The sequence below is a fragment of the Beta vulgaris genome, chromosome 9, assembly GCF_026745355.1.
Source record: "Beta vulgaris subsp. vulgaris cultivar EL10 chromosome 9, EL10.2, whole genome shotgun sequence".
In the NCBI taxonomy this organism is placed as follows: Eukaryota; Viridiplantae; Streptophyta; class Magnoliopsida; order Caryophyllales; family Amaranthaceae; genus Beta; species Beta vulgaris.
This window is the reverse complement of record NC_079210.1, coordinates 44,207,392-44,227,911: the sequence shown is the minus strand read 5'-3', so window position 1 is coordinate 44,227,911 and position 20,520 is coordinate 44,207,392. Positions and strand designations below refer to the sequence as shown.

General features: G+C 35.5%; 3 protein-coding genes across 3 annotated transcripts; 2 read left to right on the top strand and 1 right to left on the bottom strand.

Annotated features, from left to right (window-relative positions):
• The first annotated feature begins 217 nt into the window (after window positions 1–217).
• Window positions 218–3,589, top strand: LOC104903947 (thaumatin-like protein 1). Its single transcript, XM_010692093.3, has 3 exons — window positions 218–574; window positions 1,069–1,738; window positions 2,898–3,589. Exons 1-3 carry the CDS (start codon window positions 517–519, stop codon window positions 3,214–3,216), a joined length of 1,047 nt encoding a protein of 348 aa, XP_010690395.1. The 5' UTR covers window positions 218–516; the 3' UTR covers window positions 3,217–3,589.
• A 10,288-nt stretch (window positions 3,590–13,877) lies between these two features.
• On the top strand, window positions 13,878–14,776 carry LOC104903946 (photosystem I reaction center subunit III, chloroplastic). Its single transcript, XM_010692092.4, has one exon. The coding sequence runs from the start codon at window positions 13,980–13,982 to the stop codon at window positions 14,670–14,672; it is 693 nt and encodes a 230-aa protein (XP_010690394.1). The 5' UTR covers window positions 13,878–13,979; the 3' UTR covers window positions 14,673–14,776.
• A 351-nt stretch (window positions 14,777–15,127) lies between these two features.
• Window positions 15,128–19,403, bottom strand: LOC104903945 (endo-1,4-beta-xylanase 5). The gene is made up of 8 exons (XM_010692090.4): window positions 18,990–19,403; window positions 18,855–18,889; window positions 18,617–18,749; window positions 17,632–17,804; window positions 17,441–17,542; window positions 17,200–17,346; window positions 16,048–16,686; window positions 15,128–15,506 (listed from the first exon to the last, which is right to left on the bottom strand). The coding sequence occupies exons 1-8, from the start codon at window positions 19,051–19,053 to the stop codon at window positions 15,171–15,173; spliced, it is 1,629 nt and encodes a 542-aa protein (XP_010690392.1). The 5' UTR covers window positions 19,054–19,403; the 3' UTR covers window positions 15,128–15,170.
• Window positions 19,404–20,520: the final 1,117 nt, after the last annotated feature.

Here is a 20,520-nt window from a genome sequence, read left to right as displayed (position 1 = left end):
GTACCAATGGCATATGCTAGTGTTTTGGTCAAAACATTAAACTAATCACACATCCATCTGTACAGTGGCAGAGAAAAAAGCCATTATACAACACCACCTTCTTGGCCAATGCAACTAAACTAAATTACATTTTTACTGTACAAAAGTAGCATGATTAAACTATACTATAAATCTGATTTAAAGGAATAAAGTGAAACATTATCATATAATCTAACATTTTTAGGTGATGGCTTCTCTGTTCTTCTGACATTACTCTCTCTCTCCACTCGAGGTGAATTTTTTTGTTTGTTTTCTGAGTGGGGAACCCCCAATTTTCAGCCCATTTTTTCAGTTCTTCACTCTCATTTCTTACTCACTTTTTTGGAGACAAGAAAGTAATACTCCCCTGTTTTCTCTCCTCACCTCTGAATCTCCTCATATTATCCTCTAAATCCACACATTTCATTTCACACTCAAATCTCACTCAAACTAAACAGGGGAAAACAGAGTAAGAGAGAGAAAGTTCAAGAAACACAAATGGATCCGCTATATTACATCATTCTCAGCCTTAGTCTCCTGCATTTTCTTCATACAGGTACAAAATCAACTTAAAATCCAACTTTTTCGCCATTTTCATTTCTGGGTATACAATTTTTCTCCCTCTTCCTCTGTTTTTTTTTTCCTCTAATTAAACTAAAAATGTCATCTTTTCTCCATTTTTTCTCTAAAAATACAATCTTTAACCTCATTTCTCCTGATTCCCCCTTCTATTTTTGTTCCTCCATTATTAATCAACTTTTATCAGCAAAATTCTATTTCAAAAACGCAAAAATCACTTCATATCAATAAAACTCAGTAGAAAAACACTACAAAAATAGCTAAAATTAGTTCCATTCAGTAAAAAACAGTAGAAAAACAAGTACAAATTGTTGTAATCAATATCAACCAGTAGAAAAACACTAAAAAATGAGCTTTATTGAGTAAGTAAATATAACCTCTAATTAATAAAATTTCACTCTTTTCAGTGAAACTACACTTTCATTTAATATACTGATATGTTACACTTCATTATTACATGTATTTTTACAGGAGTTAATGGAGCAACATTCACATTCGTCAACAAATGTGACAACACAGTATGGCCTGGAATCCTCGCCAATGCAGGCACCCCAAAACTCGCAACAACAGGATTCGAACTCCCAACCGGCACCTCCCAGTCACTCCAAGCCCCAACCGGTTGGTCCGGTCGATTCTGGGGTCGAACCGGCTGTAACTTCGGCGGCTCCGGTCTCGGCTACTGCGCCACAGGAGACTGCGGCTCCGGCGCCGTAGAATGCAACGGAGCCGGCGCCGAGCCGCCAGCTACATTAGCCGAGTTCACTCTTGGTACAGGTAGTCAAGACTTTTATGACGTGAGTTTAGTTGACGGGTATAATTTACCCATGTTGGTTGAGGTAAGTGGTGGGTCGGGTTTGTGTGCTACAACTGGTTGTGTGGTTGATTTGAACCAAGTTTGTCCAAGTGAGCTGAAAGCAGGAAATGGTAATGCGTGTAAGAGTGCGTGTGAGGCTTTTGGAAGTCCGGAGTATTGTTGTAGTGGTGCGTATGGTTCACCTACTACTTGTCAACCTACGGTTTATTCTCAGATGTTTAAGGCTGCTTGTCCTAGATCTTATAGTTATGCTTATGATGATGCTTCTAGCACTTTCACTTGTAGTGGTGCTGATTATACTATCACCTTTTGCCCCTCTACTCCAAGGTAAACTATTTTTATCTTTGCACATCTTTTTCTTACATAGCATGTTACAAGTTTAAACATGTTGATCGTGTCGGTAAATGTTGTTGTGTAGGGTTTGGATTGTGTTGTCGTGTTAAATTAGAGATTGTAGGGTTTGAATTGAACTTATTTGACCTGATTTGATCTAATCAAACTCGAATGTTACCTTAATATAGTTATATTTACACCTGATTAGGGATAACATATATTTATCTTGTTTCGTGATGAATCAACTATAATGCAACCTTATGTTTACATCTTAGGGTGCGTTCTTCTTACCTGAAAAAACCTGATAAACCTATTAGACCTGATTGATCCTTATTGAAACTTACTTTTGGGTGTTACGCTAGACCTAATTTGATCTTATTGGCATGAAACTTATTTTTTAGGATAAATTTACAAGAGGGGTCCAACTATTGCCCATTTTCTTTTATAGGTCCCAATTATAGATTATTTCCTACAGGTCCCAATTTTACTATTTTGTGATTTTTATAAGTCCTGAATTACTTATAAACGGCTTAAAGGTAAGATTTTAAAATATTGGCCCCATTTTATAGGTCTTTGTCATTTGCTGAAAGTGTTCAAAGATGGAAAATATTTAAAAATCTTACATTCGAAATCGGTTATAAATAACTCAGGATTTATGAAAATCACAACATAGGAAACTTGAGACCTGTAGGGAATAATCTATAGTTGAGACTTATAAAAGAAAAGGAATAGTAGTTGAGCTCTTTCTTGTGAATTTTTCTTATTTTTAAGGTAAAAGACAACATACCCAAACTTGAAACTTATTTTTCTTGTAATGTGATGAGAAATTGAGAATGCACCCTGATTTTGCACCAGTAGGAGTGTGTGGCTAAATTTTAGTTAGCTATAAATCATAATGAGAGTGTTTTCATAATTTAACATTGCATAAAGCCAACAACTACTCTTACCATATTGGTTTTACTCCTGTTTTATTTAGCTAACCAAAAACTTAAGTCAAAGATTACTGCAGTTGTAAACTTGTAATTTGTAAGTTGTTAACTTGTTACAGAAAAGTGTATGAAGAAATAGCCTACCCTAAAGAGTTAATTTAAGTTCTGACAATAATTCAATCAATGCAATATGTAATTGTATGCGTGTGTTGTATTTGTCACAGTCAGAAATCATCAAGAGATACAACGACCCCAGTTACAGCTCCTGTGACAACGACACCACCAGATTTTTCCGGGTCGGATCCAACTGGCTCAACATCAACTGGATCAGGAGGGGGCATGACATATGGGTCAGCGTCCGAAGGCGGACCTGGAATGATAACCGGACCCGGAACCGGAACCGGAACAACAACCTCAGCTGTGCTAACTGATGGATCATGGTTAGCTGGCTTAGCCATGGGACACTCACCCTCTTTACAACCAACAATAGTAGTACCCTTTGTAATTGCAATATTCTCCCTCTTCACTTTTCTCACCTTGTAGTGAAAAAACTATAAGGATGTTAAATGAGTAATGATGTCTTTAACATGTTTTAGTCTGGCATTTCATCGAACACTTGGCAAAGCCGAAAAGGGGTGTTCTTGTCCAGCATAGTAGAACCCAACTTCAAATTTAGATAAATTAGAATTCAAGGGTTTTAATTATGAACTTGTACAGAAAAAAGTGTTGGCAAAGATGTAGGAGAGAGAAGAAAAAAAAGATGGGAATTGCGGGTTTAGCAAGATTGCAGTTGTTTTATGTCAGCTATGAGATTGTTTTTTGGTTGTTAATTTTTTGCCTTTAGATTTAACATTGTCATCATATCTACGAAATTTGATAGTCAATGGAGGTATCTACTTAAAAGATCTTTGGAACACATCTTGTCTGAGGATCAAAAGTTGTGCGTCATACTGCTTTTGATTTATAGTCATGTTATTAATCATTATGACTAATTAGATCGTTAAGCTAATGATGGTGTTCAACCAAAGTGCTGAGATAAACTTAGAAAAGTGAGGGTATGAACAATTAAATTTGAAAAGTGATTGATCTTGTATGAATATATAACATACTACCGACATACTCCATAGTGTTATTACAAAATGGATTGTTTGGTTGTTGGCTATTTTTCTGAGTTGGTGTTATCGGCTTTCTGAGTTGGTTGTTTGACCATTTGTTATTTATCATTTTTTTTGGTAAAATTATGTTTTTTGCGCAATGAAGGTATATATTTAGGTAAAAAGAATTAAAATTTATACTAATAACATGATATATTAGAACTAATGTACACATCTATTGTTCCTTTAGCTTTTTCATTATTGCCGACAAGCTGTGGGGGTAACAATGTATGTGCAACAGTGCAACAGTGCAAACATATGTGGATTGTGGTGGAGTAATGCAGAATCTCTATGTTCTTTCGATTTCGATAAAATCATCGCAATTTGGACAAATTTGTAGAAACTCGATGTACCTGCTACAGCTATTATGTTTATGTACTCGTAAGTCGTATCGACGCTGCAAATAAACAATCCAATTTAGAATCTGAGTTGCTAAATAACGTTTTAGAATTTTCAAGTTGCGTCCTAAATACGTATTAAATATTACATTTTAAATAATTTTTATTTCCTTTTTCATTTTCTCCCATTCCTTCTTCATCTTCCCTCTCCATCTTCTTCCACATCGCAATTGGACACTAACACCAGCACACCACCACCGCCATATTGATGTCGGAGTCGCCACCTACCACCACACTGATAATAAAAGTAATACTTTCCATCTCTTTGGGGGTAAATGCCAATGTTACTATTATTTATCTAATTGTTATTATATACATTATTCAAGTACACAACTACCAAGGATGTCTTGGCCTAGTGGTTAAGATTGAGGTGCTGTGAACGATAGGTCACAGGTTCGATTCCCCCTCCCCTTCTTTGTACTTTATGACAGTTGGAATGTAACTGTAAGTAATAAATGCAACTTCCAAGACCTAGGGTTTGTTAGTTAAGTTCAAGTTCAACAATAAATGCAAATTTTCAAACTTTAAATGAGAAAAGTAAGCAATAAAGAGAGACAAACATTTAACGTGAATCTTGACCTACATCCACAAGCAAGAACCTTGGAGTTTTCTTTAGCCTCTCTAATGGAGGAATTACAATGGAGAAGAAGAGGAGAGAGAGGAGAGAGAGAGAGAGAGAGAGAGAGAGAGAGAGAGAGAGTTATATTTGTGGGTTAATTTGAATCTTAGGTTACTAAATGACTTTAGGATGCCTTATATATGGCCTCCTAAAGTTTACACAATCTCCCAAAACCCTAAACAAAGAAATTCGAAAAATCCGAATTAAATCTCGAAAAACGCGAAACAGGGCAAGTTGTCTGTCTGGTGCAGGCTTTTCAAAGAGAATCTGCCTCGAAGGCAGAAAGTTGGTGAAGCCATGCGCCCGCCTGGGCTTACCACTAGCCCGCCCGGGCTGACTCCTCGAGGCCGAGCTTGACTTCTCTCGTCCGGGCTGCTGAGTGCAATGCTTCGAATCTCTATATCCTTTCTCCTTGGCCACGAATTCAAGGCACATATTACAGTAACTTTTGCTAGGATACTCTGAGTTTTGAAAGTTTATACAATACTTTCAAACAATATAGTTTGAAATGAATGTAAAATTAGATAAATTAATCATACGAGTACTTATAGAGCCTATACAGAGAATAATATTTTCGAGAATTATGTGGGAGTCCAATGGTTGGAGCTCCCTCTGGAGTTCGACTCTCATCAACTCTACATTTGGGGCGTTTGTGTCGATATTTGCTTCTGGATGTAAATCCCCAGTTTCTAGTTTCTGGAAGTTTCTTTATGGGTTTGGATTCCCTTCTTACCCCCTAACTCATGAGGGTTGAGCATGTTTGGGCTAGTAAATTACCAAATAAAAAAAAGAAGAATAATATTAATCTCAATTTCTATTCTTTAGCCCATACATTATATACCTTATATATTTGGTCTACCAACATTATGTTGTTCTAAATTTTTTCGAAAGGATGTATTATATTCTCTAAAAAATTCGGGCAGTTTTTAGAATTTTTAGTACCTATAAATGTTTATTCGGTTTTTCACCAAATACCCCCGAGTTTTCACGAAATTCACAAGCTACCCTTGCACTTTTCAAAATACACGAGGTACCCCTCAGTTTCACAATAATACACTCAAATGCACTTAATGACTAACGACGTTAACCACCGTTAGTCATTAACCCTAATTTTCTACTTTAAATCCTAATTAATCTCTAATCCTAGCCCTAATACTAACTTTTACCCCTAATCCTAACCCTAACCTATTCTCCCACCACCCACTCCCCCACCCTCCCACCACCCCACCACCCACCCTCCCATCACTCCACCACCTTTGCCTCCTCCCCCACCACTGCTCCCCATCCATAGCACTCCCACCCCCTTCTCATACCCCCTCGCAAACTCCACCACCACTGCTCCCTAACCACAGCCCCTCCCGCACCCCTTAGCAGCCCTCCCCCCACCCCTTCGCAACCCCCACTCGATTTCCCCCCACCCCCATCGAATTTCATTCCCTTCCACGACCCTCGTCGATTTTCTCGATCCCCTCCTCTACTCACGTTGCATAAATTGGTTGCGGGTTGTGGAAGTCGGTTCACCCACCAGTTGTGGGCTACGGAAATTGGCGGGGTAGGGGTGTTTGCTGCGGAAGTCGATGGGGTGGGGGAAGGTTGTGGAAATCGACGGGAGTAGGGGAGGGAATGGGGCTGCGTGGAAGGGGAGGAGGGCTGCGGGGGTGGTGGGAGGGTGGGAGATGATGATGGGGTGGTAGGGTAGGCGCAAGGTTGCTGCTGGTGTAGGGGGAGGGCGGGGGGCTGCTGGGGTGGTGGGGATGGGGTGGTGAATTGGTGGTTAGGGTTAGGATTATGGATTATGGATTAGGATTAGGGTTAGTGGTTAATTAGAGTTGAAAACAACAAAATAACAGTTAATGAATAACAGTGGTTAATGGAGATAACCGCCGTTAGTCATTAAAGGCATTTGGGTGTATTGTTCTGAAATTGAGGGGTACCCCTTGTATTTTCAAAAGTGTGTACCCGGTGAATTTCGTGAAAACTCGGGGGCATTTGGTCGAAAAACCGATGTTTTTTTGTCCAAAATCTATGGTGGCCTCGGGATGAGTTATGGATGGATAACACTTTGCATTGACTTAAAATATTGATTCATTTTGTGTCTTTTCACTTCAACTCTAAAATAGCTTTGAAGGCCGTCATATGCTTGTTATTATGCATGGATATAATTTCAAATGGACTCCTATAAGCCTAGGATGAATCTCGCCAGGTTCATTGCAAGGCCTTGGGGATATGCAACAACGTGTATATAACCTTCAAATTTGGCTATTTTAAGACCCAATTCTAGAGTTCTCCTGATTTATAATATTATTTTTATCCAATACCTTTCCCCTGGCCTTAAGGTGTATAGAACACCTCTTGAGTGTTTTATACCCTCTCCAATGCCCTTAAAATGCCTTGTTTAGCATCTTTCGTTTCAATCTTGAAATAGCCCCTAAGGCCACAATATGCTAGTTATTATGCATGGATATGCTTTCAAAGGACTTATATGACCCTAAGATAAATGGTGTCAATTTCATTATCGAGCTTCAAAAATGTCTGAAACGTGCATCATAATTTTGGATTTTTTCGGACTATTATCGGACTTGACAATATTTTATATTTCGAGACCTTCCCCCAAAGGCCCCAAGGCCTCAAGATGTCTTGAAATGACCCCAGTCTTTTGAATCCTTTCTTGCCATAAGATTTATTTTATTACTTATTTTCCATCATTTTATTTCAATCGATCCTAAAATAGCTCCAAAGGCCATCATATTCCCATTACTATACATGGATATGCTTACAAATGAAATTCTATGACCTTATGATGAATCTTGTCAAGCCTGTTGTCCAGACCCTACTAAAAATGTCCAAAAACAGGAATTATAATTATAATATTTGAATTTGGTTATTTTCTTTTTTCGAACTTTTAGGGCCGGACAATATTTTACATTTGGAACTTTCTTAGAAACCTCAAGATATGTTGGAATGACTCTTGAGTTGTTTTGATCATCTCCATTGCCTAGGATCCGACCCAGACTTGGTTGGACCCGATCCATTGTTAGGGTCTGATTCTAAAAAATGGACACCAATTGAGTATAGGTCAGATCTGGGTCTATGTGCTAAAATTCGGGTCTGTGTCCCATGAACTCAGACCCGTCCCGTAGACCCAATTTTGTTTTTACATATTAGATAAATGTATTATAATACAAAATATATAAATTCGTAATAAAACTTTTTACCATGATTCAAGTCAACTTGTTGAGGAAGTTTTAATTTTAAATGTTTGTACAAGAATAATTAAACTATTATTTTGTTCTTTTATCATTTTAATAACTTTAAAAAAAGGTGTAAAAAATTTGCAGGATAAAAAAAAAATCGAAACTCCTAATACGTTTGAGACCCATTTGTACCTAGGACACGTCGGATCCATTTGATCTGGGTAAGGGTCCAAATTTTCTAAACCCTGTGGGTCTAGGCATGTCTAGGTTTAAATTCAAATTTGCGAGTATGTGTCTAGGAGGACCCGACAATTCTCTATTTTCCAAAATATCTTTTCAATATAAAACTTAGAGAATTATCAAAATATTATCTCCCGTGTGATAACGTATCGGCTTATTCAGAATTTTGCAGAGAAAATAACACAAAATAAACTTTGAAAATAAAAGTTAGTCAACTCCAAAAATCAAACCAACATAAAGTCAAAAGTCAACCTCAAACGTAAAAGTCAGCCACAATAGTCAAAGTCAACTATGAAAAGTATAAAGTCAATTGTAAACTGTAAAGTCAACACAAGCTCTCCATTTTCCTGAACCCATGATGCATCATCTACAAACATGTAAACGACGATGCTCTATTGATCTCGAGAGACTGCTCACTAATTGGGTCATCACAGGATCAATAAGGCATAATCATGATCAACACATACACACAAACCACGTAATCAACAAAGCTAAATACTACATAGTAAATAAATAAATAAATCTAACATGATACTAATAAATATTAAGTAGGGATAAATAATAATATAATAACATCTCAGACTACTTCAACTGAACTAAACTCCACAATTAATAAATTAATTAATTTAGATAGAATAGTCAACGAAACGAGTTGTCTAAATCAAAATCAGTCTTCAATCTAGAAGACGAAATACGGGCACGACTCTGTACTCTTCTAAACTACGATATTGACAATCATTTTAAATAAAAATTGGACACAATGATCAATCTGGTCCTAGCTAGGAAAAGTCATGGGGTACCACCATGTACTCTAACTCATACTTGTCCAACATTTCAGACTTGCACAAGTCTAAAGTTATTGCTATGCACGTTTCACTTTACATGATTAATAATTTATTCACTTGTTATGACTCACAAGTAGGACAAATAATATAATCATCAATATACACAAACTTCCATTTTCATCTTAGGATTAGATAAGGGGATTAACAACTTAATTAACAACCCAAGATTGATTCCAATATTAAGTCAATAATCTTTATTTATTTGTTGAACCAAATTAACAACCAACCAACCTTGGTGTAATAATCAACTTACCAAATAAGGCCTTCGATCCTTATAAAGTAATTATATAAATAATCCAAAGGAACAAAATGATTCAATCATGATCCAATACCAACATAAATATTAATCCCTCATGTGAATTAATAAAATAAAGTTCTAAATCTCATATGCTTGCATCAATATTCCATACAAACATAATAATCATTCATTATAATCAACATGGTTCACACAACGGCATAAAACATGCAAATCCAATTGAATATAATCACACATGAACTAAAAATAGTTTCCTATACATGATACTATATAAATCTCATCCTTAGGACATGATACTAATCGTATATTGTGTAGACAAATCAAGAGGCCACTTTCACAAGCTTAAAAGTCGCCTAAGGAGAATTTTCCGCCTAAAATAACCAATATAACCACGAAATACTCTATAAATTTCCAGCAATATTAATATACTTTAAACCCTCTTAAAAAGTGTTTACAAACCTTTTCCGTCATTAAAACTTAATTATTAAAGCCTTCTAGTATAGTACTAGTATACTAGTTGTTAAAAAATCCTTAAAAACTAATACTTTGATCATAAAAACTCCATCATAAGCATCTTTATAAAATTTTCAGCAACTTATAATATAATAGAACTCTTTTTAATCATACTTAAACATAATTAAAATCATAAGAATACTCAATTTCATAAACTATAATATACTACAATGATTTTCCAACTCATAAAACGCTAAAAATCCATGCCTTGAATACTTAAAATATTAAATTAAACATAATTAATATATTTGAAATTTAATTACTTCATTATATAAACTACATAATCTTTGATTTATATTTAAATCATCAAACTATAACTTTATACATAAACATATTAAAACCATACAAACATAGACTATGCATTAAATATAACTTGAGGAGGAAGAAATAACCACAAAGAAAGAGGAGGGAGGAAGGCGCTGGAAAACCGGAGGACCGGTGGCGGGTCGGCGGCGGCGGTGGTCGGCTGTTGGTTGGCCGCGAAGCACAAAGAGGAGGAGAAAAGAAGAAAAGAAAGAGAGAAAAGAAAAGAGAGGAAAAGAAAGGAGGAGGCCGAAATCAGGGGGAGAGGAAGAGAGAGGATATAAGTGCATGGGAAAAATTTGGGATTTTGGGGGTTTATATAGTTTCCCCCTTTTGAGAATAGAAAAAGGTGTTTTGACTAAAATAATATTTAACGGTTGGTAATTTGAGTAGTTGAGTTCCTCTAACTCAATTTAAAATCCTTCATGCTAAACCAAAATTTGTTTTAAGCTATTTAAATATTCTCAAAGTATGACTAAATAAAATGTTTGACTTCTTTTAATCATTCAATAATTACTTTTGACTTTCAAATAGTCAACCTTTCAGGAAATAAAGCATTTAAATACTGAAATATGCTAAAATATATATAAATATACATTAAAGTATATATTTATAAAATTTATAAAATTACGGAAGATAACAACCCGCTCCATACCCATCCCTACATACGAGTTTGTTCAGTATCATAACCAGTTTTTCGTTTGTGGTATTGAAATTTCAATAGCCATATGTTTATTATTGTAGTTAATTCAAAGTTAATCATAAGGGTACTATTATATTTATTTTGTAAATTGACTTTATTGATTTACTTTGTTTTATTTCATACTCCCTGCATCTCATAATATAGTGCTCATTTCTCATTTTTCAAAGAAATCAAGGAAAGTGGAAGAAATTAATAGTAGGAATTCCCAAAAAAGAATTTAAGGAAGTGCTTATATATACATGGGAAGTTTCATTTCATAAGAAGTTATTTCTCTGAGTAATTCCTATAAAATGGACTAATGTTTTTATTTGACATGGAAAAAATTTATAGTTTCCGTGAATTGATGTGGTAATTTTGAATGACCAAGGAGGGGGATGAATAAATTTCCACGTATGTAGGAATTTCAATTTCTCATGAATTTTCATTCACCTCATTTTTTCCACTTCTTGTCAACCAAACAACAATTCAAATAACAAAATCATGAGAATTTTCATCAATTATATAATTTTCTGTATACCAAACAAATACTTAAATTTTCAAGAAGATGCTCTAATAAGGATCTATTACAAAACTTGTACTTTACATTATCCTGTCCATAATATTAGCCACCAATTCTGCACTACGGCGGGTTTACCTTTAAGCCAACGGCAAACTGCGTACAAAACAGCAGCTGCAACTTTAGACCTCCTTATTCTTATTCTGCTTCTCCTGGCTAAGTGGCTAGCTACCTACCTACTGCAGTTCATCGACTGCTACTAGAGCCAAATTAATGTATACTTATATGTATTATGTTCAATTTAATTTGATTTCAAGTGGTAATTTACTTTAGTGTAAGTGTGTATATGAACACCAACTTGATAGGGAAAGGATCTCGTTTGTCAAAAGGTTATGATCCTTGGAAAAAAGAAATACTAGATTATATACAAAGATGACAAAAGAAGTCAAAAGGATGTTTAATTGTGATCATCACTCAATTGGGATAAGTTTTAAAAAGAGTTCTATTGGTGTTAGTAATAATGATAACTCCAAAAACAACTTGATTATTGGTCTTTCTGAAGCAGCACTACAGTCTAAAAAAATATAGGGTTTTCGATCTTAAAATTGACTTTTTACATATAGTTTGTGTCTCTAGGTTTAATTGTTTAAACTGGGGTAAGATGAAGTTAAGATAATTAGCAGATTGTTGAAGTATTGGCGTTTGTTAATACAAATTTTGCTGCATTTTTTACGTAATTACTAATCTTTCCTCAAAATGTGATCATAGTATTAAGTCTAGTAGTAAATTTCATATAAATGTTAGAAGTTTGGCGAAATTCATTAAGTATTCTCACCAACTTTGAAATTTATAAGCTATCATAAAGGCTTAAGGTAGAGTAAAATTTTCAATTTGAGAAAAATCCTAAGCGTTATATTTTGGTCACGAAGATCAAAGATGACATTTTTGCATATATATTTTTTCAGTCCGTTTTTTGTACAACAAGCCACGCAAAAACGAAATCGTGCGGCCAAATTAATCCAACATCACCATCTTCCTTCCTCTTTCCTCAAATCTTCGACTTCTTCACCTTCGTCGGTGCAACCTTCATCACCGCCAAAGGATCCAGCATCACCATCTCCGTCAGATGGATGGGATCAACTATTTTCCGATGTCACCTTTTTCTCTCTCATCTCTCCCTTACATTCTTCTTCTTCTTATTTGTAAAAAACACTCACTTGATCATAAAGTCCGATTCCGCAAATGCTATTAGATGGTGCAACAATGGCAATGGAGACCTTAGAACTTAAATTTCCAGCTGAATTATATTCGTAATGCAAGAAAATTCTAGCATGATCTCTCCATCATTTATAAAGGCAGAAGCTCGAACATTGTTGCGGACACCTTAGCCAAATAAAGCCTGTTTAGGAATGCTAAATTTTTAGCATGGTTATGAGAAAGTTTCATTTTTTTGCTTTTAATGATGGAACAGATTTTTGTGTGGGCCTGAGGATCTTGTACTTGGGGTTTTAACGCTCCCCTTTTGTACGTTGGACAAGTGTTAGTTCTTTTTTGTAAACTCTAGCATGAGCCTTCTATTTGGTTATTAGACCTGACTTGCATTTGGGCCTAACCGCTGGAACACATCCATGAAATTTTTATAGATAAAAGATCAAGGTTCTTTCGCTAATTGGAGCATTGATCCAATTACTCTCTTTTTTTTAATTCTTTTTTCGATAGCCCCATTTCATTGTCTAACTAATTAAAATTCAAAGTTCTTCCCTTCAAAACAAAATAAAAAATATTTCTTCAAAAAGTTCGTAAGTAGTCTTTTAGCTCATTTTAGCTAAATTCAATAAAATTATAAACATTCAGTAATCCCTCAAAAAAAAAAAAAAAAAAAAAAAAATAAACATTCAGTAAAATGGATTGATATGTCAATATGTGTACAAATTTTTAGGTATTGTCCGAAGCACCAAAAATTATGTGTTTCCAATAATCGAGCATATTTTTTTGCACATCTATACAAATATATTAAAAGTTGTTACTAAGCGAAGAACGATGCCACGTGGCGCCTTTGTCTAGAGTGTTTTATGCCATGTGATCCACATACACTAAAAAAATAGAATATATATGTAAAATTCGATCCCATGATCACAAACATATATACTAATGTCTTAACCACTAAACCAAGTAATATTGATCCAACTATAAAAATTATCGTCACTCGTTCCAGCATGGAAATTAGTCCCCCACATAACAAGAGAGGCTTGTCCACGTCACAAGCTTGTGTTATCAACATACTCCCAACTCTAGTTCCAAATAAACCCAAAGTCACACCCCCAAACATACTATACCAATCCAAGCTAAGAAAGAAATCTAAAACAACCCAAACCCAAATATGAATACACCAATAAAAACCATACAACTCATCTTTATTTCTCATTCCATCTTATCCTCCCAAAATCTACCACCCACCACTAACTTCAATCCTCTTGTATTTCTTAGAATCTAAAACCCACCTCTCCTTTCTTCTTCCATCCTCATCATATACTCCTTCCCACCCCCCCTCTTTCTCTCTCCTCCTCAACTCCTACCACACCACCATGTCTTTGACAATCCCAACTAACCTCTACAAACCTCTTGCTACAAAACCACCAAAGTTTCTATCTTCTCAAACACCAAGATCAAAACTTGTAGTTTGTCAACAGCAAGAAAATGATCAACCAAAAAAGCTTGAACTAAGCAAAACAGGAACCAATGTGGCTGCAGCTCTAGCACTATCCTCAGTGTTGCTATCTTCATGGACCGTGGCGCCTGATGCTGCAATGGCTGATATTGCAGGGCTAACACCATGCAAGGAATCCAAGCAATTTGCCAAAAGAGAGAAGCAACAGCTGAAGAAGCTAGAATCATCCTTGAAGTTGTACGCACCCGATAGCGCGCCGGCTTTGGCGATCAAGGCTACAATGGAGAAGACAAAGAGAAGGTTTGAGAACTATGGGAATTATGGGTTATTGTGTGGATCAGATGGACTACCTCATTTGATAGTGAGTGGTGATCAAAGACATTGGGGTGAGTTTATTACTCCTGGGATATTGTTTTTGTATATTGCAGGATGGATTGGGTGGGTTGGAAGGAGTTATTTGATTGCTATTAGAGATGAGAAAAAACCTACTCAAAAGGAGATTATTATTGATGTTCCTTTGGCTTCAAGACTTCTTTTTAGGGGATTCAGTTGGCCTGTTGCTGCTTACAGAGAGTTGTTGAATGGTGAACTTATTGACAGCAATGTTTAAATTATGTCATGTTTTATGTTGGTGATCAAATTGTTGTCTACTTTTGATTATGTGTATGTAATATACTCCAATTTGGATACATTATTGTGGTTGTGACTTGATCATTTGGTTTCTTTTGAGTATTAGTCATTTAAATTAAGTTATGACTGTCTGTTAATTGTTATGTAGGATTTCAAGTCTAATAGTGGTAATTAAGTTATGAAATACTTCTATATAAGCAACTTATACATGAGTAGGGGTGTTAAAGACCCGAACTGAGTTCAAGCTTATTCACTAATCTACTTATATACACGCGATTTTACTGTCTTGCTTATTGGCTAGGCTGTTTATGTTAGCCAATGTACACATTTTACTCAATTTTCCAACTAGAGTCATGTACACTTTACTGTAATCACATGTAAGAAATTCTAAAGCAATGAGATTTAATAAACTACAACATTATAGAACAAGTAAAATGAATATTGCAATCAAAGTGTATAAATGGAGTATAATATATGGTTACAGTTGAAGGTTAACAAATCTAGTTTCGTGTCCTCCGCTTAATGATAATGACAAATTTTTGGTTTTATTTCCATGTTTAACCATAATAGTATACTCCCCTAAAAATCCATGAAAACTAAATGAACCAAGCTGATCTGTAACTCCCTCTACTCTCCTAGTTTGCCATTCTTCTAATAGCTTATCAACAGTATCTCCAGCTGGGAGGTTATTAAAATTGTTATCAGTAAGGCACATTTGGTAACATCCCTTTGGATCTAGGGCTGTCCATAGCATTAAACCTTTTACTGATGGGTGTGAAAATCCTTCTCGCATTACTTGCTCCAAGTATACAGCCTGCAAATTGAGTGTGGAAGAAACTGTCATCTCAACATTTTACTAATTATTGACATGAAATCTTATGTACGCTTTCGTGTACTATTTGTGTGTCACTTATTATAGTAAATGAAGTGTAGGTTTCTAGTAAGCTACTTGATAAGCCTCAACCATCAGCTTAAGCTTTTGGTTGAGTTGGTCCTTTGACATGGTATCGGAGCCAGTGTGACATATAGGTCAGGGGTTCAAATCTCATCCACCCCTTCTTTTTTAAGTGAAATATTTAGCGTCAGGTACAAGGGAGGCTTGTGCCGCATCCACACTTCAAGTTTAATGGGCTATCGCGTGAGGGGGCGTGATAGAGTATTAAATTATTCCTGGGACTCCAACCATCAGTTTAAGCTTTTGGTTGAGTTGGTACCGACACTACTAAGCTTTTCAAGAAACTTGTCATGCTTTTTTTTTTAAAAAAAATCTTAGTAAGTAAAACCAACAAAACAGAATTTGGAAAGAAATTGTGAAAGAAATGTAGTCCTACTATACCATAATATATAAGGGTTACCTGTGTTTGTTTGTCAATGGTTTGAGAAATATCAATTTCAGTGAGCCAAATGGGAAGTCCAAGGGTAGCCAACTTATCTAGGACACCCCTAATGAAGGGAGGATTAGGAACAGTGAAGTGCCCTTCTAGGCCAATTCCATCCATTGTAACTCCTCCTTCTTTAAGCTCCCTTAACCTTCTAACATAATCATCAACTGTGGAATTAGCATCATTACAAGTTTCAACAACATTGAACTCATTCATGAACAAGGTGGCTAATGGGTCGGCCTGGTGGGCCGTCTTGAAGAACTCCAAGGTGGCATGAGGACCGAGTCGCTGCTCGTAGAAATCAAAGTGGAGCATCTCATTGTTGACATCCCAGTGAATGAACTCTTCTCTGTATCTGTCCATCAGGCCCGAAATTCGAGAGTTAACAGCTCCTTGAAGCTCGGTCCCCTCAAGTTTGGTAACCCATGGTGGAGTGTACTTTAAGTGTTCCCAGAAGATGTTGTGGCCTCTTGTAGTTATCTGGTTTGCTCTGACAAATTCCAGCATCTGATCAGCTAATGTGTAGTTGGTCTTTCCTGGTTCTGGTTCTGTCACATACCATTTCAGCTCATTCTCAAATACTGCTGCATCAAATCTCTTCAAGAACCAACTCTGGTAAAAGTACATTCGTATGTTAGGAATGATAATCTTATGTTTACACAACTATTTAGCCCAATGATTGAGTGAAATAATATGGCGTTATAGTTACATGGGTTGTTCGGCAAAAGTAGTTGTTAGCTGGCATAGTAGCTGTTAGTTAACATAGATTCAAGGTCAGAATAGTTGTCCAAGTAATCATCAGTGTTATGTAGAACTATTCAACCTTCAAAAGCTATCTTTAGCCCCAAAAGCGAATTCTTAACTTCTCCAAATACTATCTCAGCCACTAAAAGCTACCTTATCAAACACTACTTTTCACCTTTAGTACTTAAAATTTGTTGTTGAACTATTAATATGAGTTATGTTGTAGGACTAAGTTGTTTCTGATATTTTACTGAATAAACTAATTTTTGCTGATTCTTAGCATTATTGCATACATAGTTATTATATCAGCTTCATAAACTGTTACTCTTTATAAATTGGAGAGAACAAGCTAGGCCTAAGATGTGAATATGAGTATATGACCTGGTAGGGAAGATTTCCAAGAATGGTAGCGGCAATGGCGGATCCAATAGGGAAATCTTTGGATATTTGCTGAATGTTTATTGAAGCTCCTACAAGCCTCTCTCCATGCAAATTTGATACATGAACTGTCACAAAGCGCTTTCGTTCCTTCATGAAGGCAAAAAGTGCAGTACATGTTAGTCCAAATTATATTCAAACAAAGGTTACTTTGTTAATAAGCAAATGATGAGAAGATTATCACTCTGTTAATTATGGCTTGCTGATTTAATCTCCATTGTTCTTCACTAAAAGGCTGCAAGGATGCACTAGCAACTGATATGTTACTGGATTTTCCATCATAATCCTGTAATAGACTCATATAAAAACACTATTAAGGACACAAATTCGAAATTTCTTGAATATCATAAGAGTAAAATCAAGGCATAAAAGTACCTGAAAATAGAGAATTGAATTATCTGAAGGTAAATCTAGGACAAATCCTCCTTTTAGAAAGGACCAGCATCCTTGCTTTGCTATTACACTTCCAATACAACTGAATGTTGCATGTTCTGTTCTTAAGCTTGCTCTTACTAAAGTTGAACCAACTCCCTCTATCATTACCCAAGCTGCCATCGATTTAAAACAAATTGAACAAATTAGGACGATAAGAACAGAAAAAAGTTACGTACCTAACGTCTCCACAAAACAAGAGGTACATTATTTGTATGGGTAGTATCCCAAGTCTACTGTCGGACAGATCTTAGTGTCCCCCATAAAATTCACTAGAACACAAACTCACTACACCGGATCAAGCCGTCCCAGGTAAGTGACCGGGATAATACTCGTGGCCACGAAAAGGACAAAGGAATCTTCCGTCTAGTCAGACTCATCTCAGTCGTACACGTGTCACATAATTACGTATTCTGTCAAATGAATAGTACTCCTATAAATAGTAAATGGTACTATTCTGCAGGTATATTCTCTCACATACTAAAAATAGTTTATCTTTCTCTAAATCCTTAACGGACACTTACTAACTTGAGCGTCGGAGGACGGAGGGGGTTTCCTCGCATCCTCCGAGGGTAGCCCATGTTTGTTCTCTTGCAGGCTGCAGCTCACCAACCTCAAACAACCCTCGATCATTGACGGACTTCTCAAAATCCGCCACCATTTCAACACCAACATTATTAACATTTTTACCAATTGCTATCTGACGATGCATGGTAGAGCTAGTAAGGATAAGATCAAACGCTAATATACCTCCTTATTCAGTAGCAAACGATCAAGTTTGTAGCACTATTCATTAAAAAATATATTGTATGCTTGGCATTACCAATTTACTCCATTTATTGTGTCGACGTAAGTACTAATTCCTGACGAAGAGAGTATAAAACTGAAAATATGCAATATAGTGAAAGGATAGGAATTAGGAAATAACCAGAGAAGGTGTAAAAAGCATTGGAAAGATTATGCAACATAAAAGTGGGTGAAGATGCATCACTAATGTAAAATTTTCTGTAAGCTTGTAGGATTCCTCCATTGTATAGTGGGTCCTCGGGATGTACTTTGCACTTCATGCAAAAACAGTATAAGAACTATGTTAATTACAATTATGAAACAACAAATAACAAGAACAGTAATATAATGAAATAAGAATCATAGATATATGTACCTACCTCTGTATAAGCTGAAGAATCATAAAGAGGCCCATCTGCAACAAAAAAACATCAAAAACGTTAATTATAGCATAATTAAGCTCAATGTACATATGTAGAAAATGAATTATTTTGATGAGAATATAAGGTAATTACCATAACTATTGGTTAAGAGAAATAATAATCCTAGAGCACATAGGAAAATCAACGAGAAATGCATTTTAGTATATGTCTTGGTTATTTGTACCAAGCTATATAAGCATATACTATATCTACTGGGGAGGGAGATAATTTACGAGGAAATAAAGTGAAACTCTGCATCTTCAACATACTTTTAACTTTATTCCTTGTTTTATTACAACTTTATTTGGAAGTTAAAATCATGTAGGTTTTTTTTATAGTTTAGTTTTTTGTTTACTTGTATTTTGAGTTTGGAGTTGGAGGAGTTCACAAGAGAACAGTGGGGAGTGGAGCGACAGGGTGTTGTTTTAAATGTACGTTTAGCAGGCCCGTGCTTAGTGCTTACTCACATCACATGTGAAGATCATAAGCATGAGTGACTAGACTAGTGAGTGCCCTCTTACGTAAATGGCAAAGAATGGAGTATAGTGAAATTATAGAAGTTCGTAAAATTAAGATCTGACCATGTCATAACACTTAACCAATTACAGAAAGAGGTGGTGATATTATCTCGAAAAGATCTGAAAACTGAGTCTAGGTTGCTCATGAGACAGAGGGAGAGATGAGCACTGTGGTGAATTGGAAAACAATAAGTATAGGAAATTATATGATATAGTAATCAATTTTATTTGATAAAGTCGGTCTTTAGTTAATTTAGTCAGTTTTTATATGATATAAACACCTTTTATTTAGTTAGTTTTTGTATGACATAGTCAATTTTATGATATAGTCAGTTTTCATATAATATAATCGCTTTTTTTTCTACTATAGTCCATTTTTGTGTGATAAAAAATGTTGAAAATTTGATCCACCCAAGACATTTTAGTGATAGATTTATCAATTCTTTAGACATTAATCATAATTCTCGCCAAATTATGTCTAGTCGCATGAACCTACTGATAGAAGTCTAGAACAAATAACCACGAATAATTTAATTGAGGTATCTTCATAGAATCAGAGTAATTATTGTTAACTTCAACTGAAAATTATAATTTAGATACTAAAGTTTCATAGGTAGATGAAAGAGGTTTTCCTAATTATAACCATTCTTTTTGATAACAAATCGTTTGGAAAGAAGTATATTCAAAAATTATTTTTCCTAGTTACAAAGTTGTTATTGTAATCTAATTTAGGGTTTTCTTTAGGTAATTGAAGTTAAGATCGGATCATTGGATGCCATTATTTTCGTCAAAGCAATGTTGTCGAAAGCAAGGAAACTCTCTATTTGATGGAGGTGGATGATGTTTGTCATGCTAGTTCAAAATTTACTTTTTTTTTTAGGTGAAACATCAAGCTAGCATTAACCAAGGGACAAATTGTCCATCAAAATATAAGGAGCCAATTTCGGAGGGGAATGGTTCTCCCAAATCTTAGTCTAGCTAGATGATGAGCCACAAAGTTTTCGTCTCTTTTCATATATGAGACCATATTAGAGAAGAAAAACTAGTACAGAAAGCTAGAATGTTAGACAAGATATTATCTCAATCGGAAAGAAAAATTGCATTCT

Excerpts from the sequence above, each read along its gene's own strand:
- LOC104903947 (XM_010692093.3), top strand. The coding sequence starts at position 517 with ATGGATCCGCTATATTACATCATTCTCAGCCTTAGTCTCCTGCATTTT. Across the intron at positions 575-1,068 it reads CCTGCATTTTCTTCATACAG|GAGTTAATGGAGCAACATTC; the intron begins GTACAAAATCAA and ends GTATTTTTACAG. Across the intron at positions 1,739-2,897 it reads TTTTGCCCCTCTACTCCAAG|TCAGAAATCATCAAGAGATA; the intron begins GTAAACTATTTT and ends TATTTGTCACAG.
- LOC104903946 (XM_010692092.4), top strand. The coding sequence starts at position 13,980 with ATGTCTTTGACAATCCCAACTAACCTCTACAAACCTCTTGCTACAAAA.
- LOC104903945 (XM_010692090.4), bottom strand. The coding sequence starts at position 19,053 with ATGCATTTCTCGTTGATTTTCCTATGTGCTCTAGGATTATTATTTCTC. Across the intron at positions 17,805-18,616 it reads TGCTTTTTACACCTTCTCTG|CTTGGGTAATGATAGAGGGA; the intron begins GTTATTTCCTAA and ends AATCGATGGCAG. Across the intron at positions 17,543-17,631 it reads ATTCAATTCTCTATTTTCAG|GATTATGATGGAAAATCCAG; the intron begins GTACTTTTATGC and ends AGTCTATTACAG.